Raw genomic sequence first — 12,445 nt, forward strand, 5'->3', positions numbered from 1 at the left:
TCCCACTCCTTTCCCTTTTCGTTATTAATGGGAAACTTTCTCCCACTTTCTACCCTGGTTAAAACATTCCAGAGAACTTGCCAAGGTTCCTACTCCCGCGGTACTGCCTAACTTCACTGGGAGAAGCCCTGCAGCTTTCCTTCACCTTCCCGGGGACAGCTCTGTGTTCGGCACAAGGCGAACATCAAGCCCGAACGGACGGACACCCACCGCTTCCTCCTCACTGACGCCGCCAGCTCCGTCGTGCATTTCCGCCTCCTCATTCCAGCCGCCTCTCGCCCAGTCCGGTAGAGCACGGCGCTGACGTCACGGGGGAGGGGTTTGAATGACGGCGGGCGCGAGCCGGGCGGTTGGTGAAGTCCAGCGGTTCGTGCGGGGGATGGAGGCGAACGTCGTGCGCGGTGAGTCGGGTGGGGAGGGGGCGCGAACCGCACCTGTGGGGCGGCCGCAGGGACGCGGGCTGGCGGTCCGAAGTGCCGCCACCACCACCCCCCGTTTCCGGGCACCCGAAGTGTTTCGCTTCAGTGTCACTCAGTTGCTGTTTAGCGATAGACCGCCCGTCTTTTTTTTGTTAGGGAAACTCCTCGGCGACCCCGCCGCCTTGTAACGTGGAAGTGTTCCTGACCGGGCGTCTGCCGGGCTGGCGGCAGGGGAGGAGGGCGGCTGTGGCAGCAGATACCGCAATGGGGATGCAGGCTTGCAGACTTTCCTGTCAGCGTATGTCCCTGGTTTAATGAAAGTTGCACTGTTCGTAGTCCACCTTCTCAAACTGTGGGATCTTGATGGGTTAGCATGGTGGCAATGATTAGTTAGGAGTAGTTAGGCTGTTATCTTGCGCCCCATCAATAAGAGGTGACTTCCTAGGGCGCCCTTTAACTTTGAAAGCATGGAAACGCCCATCAATCGGATTATCATTTCTCTTGCGGATAATTGAATCTTTTATTACTCTAGGCTTGCATAAAAGACTAAACGATCATAACACTTATGCGATGGTATAACCATAACATTTGTGAATGGAAATATGATTTGGTGCACGATAATAAAACTGAGCTAGAGATTTAAGAATACATCCACTGGAACTGCTCTGACGATTAGATTAAGCCATCAGAACTCGAATCACACCATGATGAATTGAGGAATTTATACGCAGTTAAGTAAACCTCAATACAGTTAATTAATAGTGACAGTGGAATGGATTGTGTTTTTAAAAAAATCTTTTCGGCCTTTAAAGAAAGAAATCTGTGTCATTAACAAAACGAAGTCTTGGAAACGCTCAGTATATCATGCAGCATTTGTAGAAAGAAGCAGAGCCAATGCTTCAGTTAAAGATTCTTTGTCAGAACTGGGAAAGTGAGAAGACAAGTTTTAAGTTGTCGAGAAGGGAAAGGGATGGGTAGGGCAAAGGGAATATTGAGGCCAGTGTTGCTATAAAATTGTGAAAGGATTACAAGCAAATAAGTGTTGCAATGGAGGGTTATGTTAATGGAGGGTGTGTTAATGGAGGTGAAAGGCTGAGCCACTGTCACAGATTTGGGGCAGAAATGACCTTTTGGAATGGACAGAGAAAGCAAGTTATTGGAAGTTGGAGAATTCATTATTGGATCCAGAAGGTGCAAAACGTGCCCAGACATATGATAAGGTACTGTTCACTCAATCTTGTGTTGGTTCTTGTTTATGAAAGGGCAGGAGGCCTTGCACAGAGTGGAATTGAGAATTAAACTGGTTGGTAACAGGATGTTTGGGGTTGCCCATGCATATTGAATGCAGGTGCTTGGCAAAGCAATCACCCAATCTGTATTTGTTTACTCCACTGTAGAGGAGACCATATTCTGAAAATCAAATGCAGTATACTGGAGCATGGCAGAAGTGCAAGTGAAAAACTGCTTCACTTGGAAAGACTATTTGGGTCTCTGGATGGTGGGAAGGGAAGAGGTGAAATGACAGATGTTGCATCTGCTGTGGTTGCTGTAGTATAGGGAGTGGTTAGTGGAGATGGAAGAGAGGACCAGGGTGTCCCAAGTGTTAATGGAGCAGGTTTGAGGCTGACTGTCAGACCTGGAATGGGTGATAAATTAATATCGTTGTCTCTAAAATTATAATTTAGCATATGTGCTTTCCAGAGAGAATTTGAGGCAAGGATGGGACAGAGGAGTTAGTTGGAAGAGAAATGTTTGACAGAAATATCACAATGTTTTTTCGTTGTGAAATGTACTGTCTGTTGTCTGTTTGGTAATTTTTATCCAGGCACATGATGTAACGGATATTTCTGTTTATGATACAAAACCAAAATACTGAGAAACTGAAGTAAAACATGCTAGGAATACTTGAGTCAGGCTTCATTTGTGGGGTAAAATGTTTAATCTATTTAGATTGATTTAACTTTAAGAACTAACAAGAGTTTATCTTGTTCATAAACATAAATTTTGTTTCTGCTTAAAGTCATTGTTGCTCTGTTTCCGATTTTGAACTTTTATTTTTGTAACATTACCTTGTCAGGATGTTGTTGACATAATCAACCAAACTCATGTAATTGCAAGCTGAAATGGTGCCAGTCTAGAGGATTTTAAAAGACTAGACCAAATTTTGAACATTAATGAACATTCCATTTTGTCGTCTTGATACTTGTTGATGCATATTACAATTTTCTGCTTTAAAATAAAATTGTTAACTGTTTGACTTGAAATTTGAGTTGTAGTGTCATTCATTGTTAATTGGAGGGCAATTGACTTTTTAATCATAGAATACCACCAAATAGTAGTTGATTTCACAAATTGAGAAGGAGGGACAGGGATTGGTGGAGGTGGAAGCATACTGTGCATTAAATTACTAACCTTGATAACTGATTGTAGAAATAATTAAAAAGAATTGTACATTTGAAATAAGTTTTGCAGCTACACTGGCTATTCTGCCATTATAAAGAAAAAGTGTATAATGAGGTTTTGAGGCATACTTTTCAATGCTAAATGCACTTTTAGGTATATTCATGGCTACATACTCAAAAACAATGCAGGTCTACCTGCTTGTCTATTTCAGAGCACGAATTATCATCTTTCAGGCAAAAGGTATTAGAGCAGCAGTAATGTTGCTAATTAGATTAATTCCATTTTGATTTGCACCTTTATTTCTCTCTGATTTCACTCAACAGCAGTGCATTGAGTTTCAGCTAACTTGATGTCAGAAAAAATTCAGAGTATAATCCAATTGATCACTTAATATTTGACCTCTACTTCAGGTGTTGAACGTATTTACATTTACCATATCCAGCAGTAGGTAACCCTGCAAAGTTTGTACAAAGCTGGGTAAAGGGTTCACTTGAAATGTATCTTCAGTAAAATTTACAAATAATCTTATTGGGGATTTAAAATGCTCAATGCTATTCTTTCTGAAATCAGAATTAGATTTGTTTTTTGTTTACTCTATCATTTAAGACTTTACCCCAAATTTAAACAGTCTTTGAGGCATGAAATGCCTCATCTGCATTGCTCATTGACCCTGTTACTTTTAAGTTTCTTGGATGGTTTATCACAAAGTATTCAAAATATATATGTTGAAGATGGTGAACAACAGGAAAATTTTTAGCTGGTGGAATAAATGGGATAATTTGTCTTTTACTTTTTAGTTAAAAATTTGGGAGAGCCTTTTAAAATATGCGTCAATTTGTTCCATTGGAACTCATACTTGTGTTTTGTGCAATGACATATATCTTCTGGTAGGTATTTAGATAGGACTGATCTAGAAGAAATGTAATTCTTTATTTTAATGCATAAAGTATGACTTGTGCATACTGGAGACTTTTATTATTCTCAGTGTACAGTGATACCTAGTCTGCTCATTTAATCTTCAGGCAGTGTGGTTTTATTGCCCCTCTTCCTTTATTGGGAAAGCAGTGGACTCAACTGATATGGTGGACAAAGAAAATACTCAAAGTAAATTTTAGTACAACTCAATCTATTATTAATGTGCAGATCATTTGAAGTGTGCAGGCATTCAATTAACTTTAAAACTCGATCTCGAACAGGTAACACGTATCCAAATCATGACTTCTGTGATTTAATGTAATGAGTAGCGGTTATGACAACAAGTTAAATGAGAGGTCATTAAGAGTTTTAAAGTTAATTGAATGCCTGCACACTTCAAATGATGATAGTCTTCTCCAAATTTTGAACTCTGGGTCTGCCTTCTGTGACAGTTGTTACTTTCAACATCGTATTCAACGTATTTGATGTTTCTTCTTTTATGTTCTTACACCAATATTTCAGAATGTTGGGGAATCTTCAAACCCTGACTGAGCCAATCAGCCACTGAGCAGCATGGAATTGATTGCTCTTGACAGTTTTTTGACCTGAGTCTCATAATAAAGTCTTCCTATATAGGTATTTCACTGTCTTAATCTAGGACTCTAGTAGTCCCTTATTACCATAGTGACACCAGCTACTCTGCCCACTGTTGAGGTCTTGGATGCCATGGGAAATGTTTAAGAATGGACCTGTTGGTTCTTGTCTCCTGGCAATAAGATGGCCGCTAGTTTGTTGTTTTCAATTTATTAAGTTGAGACTTTGTGTCTAGCAGCTCCCCAATGGGGAAAAAAAGAGACCAAGAGAATGTTACTTTGCAATTTTATTTATTTATCTCATGAAGGTCTAGCTTAAGTCCATATTTGTTTAATTGCCAGAACTGCCTTCTCAGAACTGTTCCTGATCCATAATTCTGTGATCAATCAATAAATACCAGAGAACAAACTCTTCCCATAAAATTGTTATCAATATTATCTAAATCCACTGTCCCCCCCCACCGCCCTCTATCCATCGAGTGTTGGATCAAGAAATTTTTGGCCTCCTTTCATCTCCTGTGCATAAGTATCAAGGTCCACATCATGTTAACTGTATGGTAACATATTCCCCATGCTGGTATGTATCTGGTAATGTAACAAATTTCTAATGTCAATTAATTGATTACTTTCCCTGTGAGATAAAATAAACAATGATGTTGAAAGAACAATGTTTATCTGCTATCCCTTTATTAGCCTCGTTCATTTACATTTTAAAATATTCAAATGTCTAATTTTCTATTTCATCTTTACAGTGTTTAGACATAAAGTATACATTTGTCAAGAATCACTACAATGACGATATGGGAAGTAGTTTTTGCCCATACATTTGTACCCCAGTCACAACTATCACCCTGCTAGTTGGTTTCTTTAATCGTTACAATATCCTGCCCAATTTTTCCACCTTGACTTTGGGTCCTTGTTAATTGTTTTTTAATCCACCATATGTTCTAGGGTAGGAGCTTAATTTTGGTGATGCATTTGATGAGATGTTTTTTAATTTCTTCATAATGTCTTTTTAACAACAATCTCTTCCCATTTATGAATATTGACCAACTCTATCTTTTACATTCTTGCTGGTATTTATGGGTTAATACAGAAGGTAGTACTGGCAATAAGGCATACCTAAACACCATATTGCTGTACTTTTAAGGAAGTAATGATACAATATTCCCCTTTCCTTTTATAGGCTACTCTTGTAATCACAACATTGAAGGTTCTAACTTCTAGTGTACATGTCAGATCTGTATTTGTTCTGAACCATACAAGGCTTATTCATTGGGTATATAGGATATGGACAGATCATTATGCTGTCTGTACAAATCTACCAGTTTTCTTTTCGGCACAGAAAAGAACATTTTCATGCTCCATCCCTATTCCCTCTAATAAAACCTATGTTATTCACCTGAGAGACACCTAACCTAATTTTGTCCTTGGAAACTATTGGGAGTCCTAATATCATTCTCAAAGCTTTACTAGTAGTTCCCTCATAATCTCCCATGAACCAAACCCTGTTTTTGAAGTTGGCATTCCAACGCACCTAGGCGTAGGTTAGTTAGGGTTTCTAGTTACTTATTACTAATCCATGATGGGACTCTTCCTTGGCTAACCTGCTCAAGATGCTCTCACAACTAATTCTTTCTCAGCTGTTCTGGTATCCAATTTTCATAGTGCATAGCATTTCACTTTGTTGGAGTCTATCATATTTGGCTTAACGCTTTATAATTTGGTAAATGGCCCTACCATGGCTTTCCAAGACCCTGACTATTTGCTGCTATGCCTGCTTCCCATCTAAATCGCCTTCTGCATCCAATCTATTATTATTGAATTCCTCCAACAATTGCTTAACTTGCTCATTTAAGGTCCTAAGTTTGCTGTCCAGGTTCATCAGATCGAGGGCATTGGCAGTGTACATGATTGTTCTGTAGGCTGTTCCCAAATCATTAATTATCCCTGTAATTTTACAAGTGTTAATCCCAGATTTTTCCACTTTATTGCTTCCCATCTCCTGCTCAAGCAATATTTAAGTGAATGTGCAGTTTCCAAATTTGCAGTGGACACTATCTTGATAGCTATATGTGTGTTATGTTTAAAATCACAGGCGGTACCTCATGGCGGACATTATCATACAGGACTATATCAGTTTCTTTAGAGATTAATCCATTCTATTGTCCTTTTAGATTAGCACAAGGTTTGGGAGGGACATGGATCGCCATAATAGCTGCAGGCAGAGAGGGTTGGTGATATATCTCAATCCTCCTTTTGCTTAAATTATTATACCCAATTCGGGTCTGTATAGCAGTTGAAATAAAGGCCAACAGGATATTTGCCTTTCTAATTTCTTGTTGACCCTAATTGTTCCCTGGCACCCATCCTTGTGGCACCCCACTGGTTACAGCTTTCTCCTATTTTCTGTCCATTAACTAGTCCTCAATATAGGTCAACATATTCCCCGCAATCCCATGTGTTCTAAGTTTGTTTAACAAACATTTGTTTGGCACCTTATTGAAGGCCTTCTGAAATGCACCATGTCAATTTTACCTTTACTGACATTGCTATTTACAATTTATGCTTATTGAGTGACGACATCTGCACAGGGTGTTATCTTCAAAGGCTAACTTGGACAACACAGGCTTCAAAATCCGTGGCCAGATCTTGCTGCGAGGCAGGGCCTTCTAAGTGTAAATCCCATCAAGTGAGAGCAGAATTTGCCCTATATGCAAAAATTATTTTGGAATCATTGGGGGGAAAATAATCTTTTCTTTGTAAGAATTTGACAATTTAAAAGTAACACATCATGCACTTATAATGTAAGAAAACCAAGACAATAAAAAATGTAGATTTCCCAAAAATTAATTGCTTACAGCTGTTGTGCTCCATTCAAATAGTGACTCTATTCGAGATGATTTTCCTCACTATAAGTGCTGGGGATTTGCCACCGCATTGTACAGTGCTGCTGGACACCATGAGGAGTTCGGAACTGTGTGCAGTTGAAATAACACTGAATAGCTGCCAGGAAGTTTGCATATGCATGCATGCACAGGAACTTGTTGGCACTTGGATGGGGGAATGTCACAAAGCCTAGATAATTATAGTCTGAAAGTCAGGACTGAATTTTCAGGGTGTTTTCAGTCATACAGATTTGATCCTTAAAATTTTAACTTGCGTGTGGATGTGCAGCTTTCAGCACTTTCTGGTAAATCACTTAAGTACTGCAACTCATTCCAATGCAGAGATTAGTTTGTTGAGGAGCAGAACAAATTGGACTTCAGGGTTTCTGCAGTTAACTGTGCACATATATATTTTGGAAGTTGCTGTCAGATTTGCTCTCTGAAAGCATAAGCTGCTGCTAGCTGCTGAAGTGCAGAACTTCACTTGTACTATATCTTGCATGTTCGGGTGTGTCATGAGTAGATTTAGGTGAGGGACATTTTTACAATAACACAGTTGATCAACATAACAGCAGTGATTTCCTGAGGAAGTAAAGGTTGCAATCTTAATTTGAGGTCCACATTGCTATCTGCAGAACTTTTGAGCTTCCAGTAAAATTTCAAAATTGAAAAAGCTGGGTGAAATGCATTATGGGCAGTTCTATACAGTGTATTTGTACATGCAGAGAGTGGCACACTATTAATTGTGAGAGAGATTTTGTCTTCAATTTATGAAGCTAATCGTTAATGGTGTTATGATGAGGACTTGCTGTATTTGATTTGGAGTTGGAGTCACCCATTGTCATTTCCCACTACACTAGTAATGGTGGTTGTTGCTTTACAAAATAGCACATAATTAGCAAAGAAAATGTTTTGTGCTTTATGCTATTAGGCTTTGTCATATATGTTCAAATTATTTAACTGATATTGATATAACGAGTGATGGAAATTCTCAGCAGGTCGGATAGCATCTGTGGAGTGAGAAACAGTTTCAGATCAATGACCCTTCATCACGGCTATATGAGAAAGAAGGATTAGAAAAGATAGGGAATTGTAGACCAGTTAAACTGGCATCTGTTGGGAAACTGCTTGAATCCATCATTATTGACATAGTGCAAAAACGGAAAGTGCTAGGAATACTTGAGATCAGCTAGCTTTTATGAAGAGGCAAACAGTAAAAGTTTTGGCTCAGTGACCCTTTGTCATGCTTTTTTATGGTGTACTGAACCACAATTACTGCTTAATGTCCTATCTGGTCCTTTTTTAGTGTACTTTTATGTGTGGATTGTCATTCCCTCATAATTCAAAATGCTGCATTTTGTTTTTTTTTAAAGTGTTTTCTTGTTTGGTGTCTGAGAATTATTAACTGTGAATGGCTACTTAGCTAAATGACATTTCCTGGGCACCAGAAATTCTCTACATTGGACACCCAATAGCAATTGACATCAGAAAAAAGTACAACATTCGACAGTTCTCTTCAGTATATTTATGCCAATGCTAAACTAGGCCTTGTGGGGCACACACTTTTCTTTTGATAAATTGTGGAATGATGAAGAATGCAAATGCCGAAGAATTAAGGACCAGTTGAGATTCTTTTCCCATCTAAAGTCTAAGCAAGCAAAATCTACCTCTAGTCTGTCAAAATAGATTTCTAAAATACTATCTTTTCACAATCCTAACATTGTGGCGTGCACACCTCTGCACTTCAAGAATTGCCTGTAGGGTCACTTTTAAGGCCCAAATGTAAATAATAATGTATTAAACAAACACTGTTTGCTTAATTGAAAACATGGTTTGTTTAAGACATTTATTATGACACTGTTAGGGTGGGTTTAAACTAGTTTGGCAGAGGGTGGGATCCTAAGCACCAAGGAGGCAATTGAGAGGCTGGAACGTGATGCAGAAATCAGTGACAGCAAGTTGAATAGACAGGACAGGCAGAAGAACAGCAGAGAGTGAGGAAAGCCTATTGAATTAAATTGCATTTATTTCAATGCAAGAGGGTAAGGCAGATGAACTCAAGGCATAGATAGCTACATGGGACTGGGATGTTATAGCCATTAAAGAAGTATGACTAAGGGAGGGATAGAACTTGCAGCTTAATGTTCTGGGGTAGAGGAGCTTTAGGTGGGATAGAGGCAGAAGAAGGAAAGGAGGGGGAGTTGCATTCTTGATTAAAGGGAACATCGCATCAGTAGTCAGAGATGAAATTACTGAAGGATCATTCAGTGAGGCTTCATGGGTGGAGCTCAGAAATAAGAGGGGCATGCTCACCTTGTTGGGGTTGTACTACAGGCCTCCAAATAGTCAAAAGGAATTAGGAGAACATGTATGCAGGGAGATTGTGGAGTGTTGCAAGAATAATAGGGTTGTTGTGGCGGGGGATTTTAACTTTCTTAACATAGACTGGGACTGCCATACTATTAAGGGCTTAGATGGGGTGGAATTTGTTGAGTGCGTTGAGGAAAGTTTCCTCAGGCAATTATATAAAGGGCCTACCACGGAGAAGGCAAAGATCGACCTGCTCTTGGGTAATAGGGCTGGGCAGGTGACTGAGGTGATTTTATATTAAGGGAAAAAGAGTAACTAGAGAGAATAGGCCCTCTCAAAGACCAAAAGGGACATCTTTGTCTGGAGCTGCAGGAGATGGGGCAGTTTCCTTAATGAATATTTCTCTTCTGTTTTTACTCTAGAGAAAGACCTGAAGACTTTGGGACTAGGAGAAGTAAATGGGGAGGTCTTGGGGATAGTCTACATTACAGGGGAAGTGCTGGGTGTCTTAAAATGTATGAAGGTAGACAAATCTCTAAGGCCTGACCAGGTATATCCAAGAACTGGGAAGCCAGAGAAGAAATTACAGGACCCCTGGCTGAGATATTTGCATCATAGTTAGCCATGGGTAAGGTGCCGGTAGACTGGAGGGTAGCAAGTATTGTGCCTTTTTAAAAAGGGTGGCAAAGAAAAGTCAATCATCTGTGGTGGGTAAGTTACTGGAGAGGATACTGAGGGATAAGATATATGTGCATCTGAAAAGACAGGTTGATTAGGGGTGGTCCGCATGGCTTTGTGTGTGGAAAATCGTGTCTTATGAACTCGATTGAATGTTTTGATGATGTGACCAAGAAATGAGGGTAGGGCTGTTGATGTGGACTTCAGTAAGGCTTTTGATAAGGTTCTGCATTTGTACGCAACTCTGAATTACAAGTAACACTTTTTCTGCATTCTATAATCCTTTGTAGATCTTGAGGTCTCACCTTAGAACACCCTGATGACCTAATGAGAGTTCGCTAGTTCTAAGTGTTGCAGATTTAAGACCTTTAAAAAGAAGTTCAGGTAGATTTAATAATTTACTTACACTTTTTCCTATTTTTAATTTCTAATAGGTTAAATAAAGAAAAATAAACAGACTACTTACCTTTGGAGTCGAGGTTGGTGACCCCATTTCAAACAAGAGGGGTCCTGCTGCTTAAGTTAGCTAAGTGTGTCTGATCCTGCATTCAATACATCAGTGCTCTGCTGCAGGACTTGGTGGAGAATCCACTGGCAGAGCTGGAAGTCCAATATACCGACATCTGACCTCCAGATCACCTGACTTCTGGATTTCATTGGAACTGCCATCCACATGCAATATGATTTGGCCCAGTACTTCAGCTGTGGCTTAGTGTTAGAGAGTCATACAATGTGGAAACAGGCCACTCGGCCCACCATGTCCATGCCAACCAGTGGGCACCCATCTGTATTAATCCTGTTTTCCAGGACTTGTAGCCTTCAATACTTGGGCAATTCAAGTGTTCATCTAGATGCTCTTTAAGTGCTGTTTGCAGCTCTGCTTCTACCACTCTCCCTGGCAGTGTATTCCAAGCACTCACTACTCTCTGGGTGAAAAAGATCCCCCTCAGATCCCCGCTAAATCTCTTACCCCTTATCCTAATTCTATGTCCTCTAGCTTTATTAATATTTGACAGGAAAGGATTCCTGCAGTCTACTTTATCTATGCCCCTCATGATGTTTTATAAAATTGGAGCATAACCTTCCTGCTCTTGTCTTGAATGCGCTGACTAATGAAGGCCAGCGTCACATTTACCACCTTAAACAGGTTATCAGCCTGCATTGCCACCTTCAGGGATCTTCAGACTTGTAGACTAAGACCCCTCTTCCTCAAAACTACTTAGCACCATTCCATTCACGCTATATGTTCTAGCCTCATTAGCTCTCTCAAAATGCATCTCCTCACTTTTATCTTCATTGATCTCAATCTGCCATTTCTCAGCTTAACCTGTGTTTTATAAAGATTTCTTGCTCTTGTCTTTAATGCCTCTTCATGAAACCCAGGATCCTATGTGTTTTACTAGCCGCACTTAAGTACCCTGCTGCTTTCAAAGATTTTGGTACATATATACTTGGGTACCTCCTGTTCCTACATATTGTATTTGGAAGTGCAGCTTACTCCATACTTCTGATCATTAAGCCAAAATAGATCACTTCATGCTTCTGTATTGGATTTCATCTGCCACTTGTCTTCTCATTTTTCCAACCTGTTAATCTCCTGCAGTCTATCACCCTGTACATTAGTATCTAAGTTATTAACTCAAACTTTTAAAATGAAACAGAAAATGCTAGAAGCGGAGTCCTTGAGTTGTACAGCACAGAATCTGACCCTTTGCCCCTGTCACCCATTGTACCAACCTACACTAATCCCAATTACCCGTGTTAGGTCTGTAGGCTTCTATGCCTTTGGGTGATTTAAATACTTGTCTAGATGCTGCTTAAATGTTGTATGGATATTTGCCTCCATCAGATCAACACACTATATGGGGAGTGGGAGTAAATCCCCCTCAAATCCCCTCTGAACCTTGTACTCTCATCTTAAACCTATGCTGTCTTGTCCTTGACATCACCACCAGGGGAAAAACATTTTTACTATTTACCCTATCGATCCCCGTCATGATTTTATATACCTCTAGCAGGTCACTCTGCTCCAGATAACAGGGATGCTCCACTCCAGGCAACGTCCTGCTGAATCTCCTCTGCATCCTCTCCAGCGCAATCTTATCCTGTCTCTAGTGTGGCGACCAGAACTGCACACAATATTCTAGGTATGGTGTGACAATGTTTTAAAGCTGTAACATACCAGCTCTTAGCTTCACTGACCATGACATAGAATAAAAGCATGCCAAATGCCTTGTTT

The 12,445-nt window shown here is 39.9% G+C and overlaps 1 protein-coding gene across 1 annotated transcript in view; it reads left to right on the forward strand.

The window, feature by feature from the left end:
• Positions 1 to 277: 277 nt before the first annotated feature.
• The window catches only part of rell1 (RELT like 1), a 36,738-nt gene continuing 24,570 nt past the window's right edge, over positions 278 to 12,445 (forward strand). Inside the window, exon 1 of the mRNA XM_052040045.1 lies at positions 278 to 401. Within this exon, the coding sequence (XP_051896005.1) occupies positions 326 to 401 (76 nt within the window). The 5' untranslated portion in view covers positions 278 to 325. The remainder of the gene's footprint in view (positions 402 to 12,445) is intronic.

Source organism: Pristis pectinata, chromosome 2 (assembly GCF_009764475.1).
Source record: "Pristis pectinata isolate sPriPec2 chromosome 2, sPriPec2.1.pri, whole genome shotgun sequence".
Lineage (NCBI taxonomy): Eukaryota > Metazoa > Chordata > Chondrichthyes > Rhinopristiformes > Pristidae > Pristis > Pristis pectinata.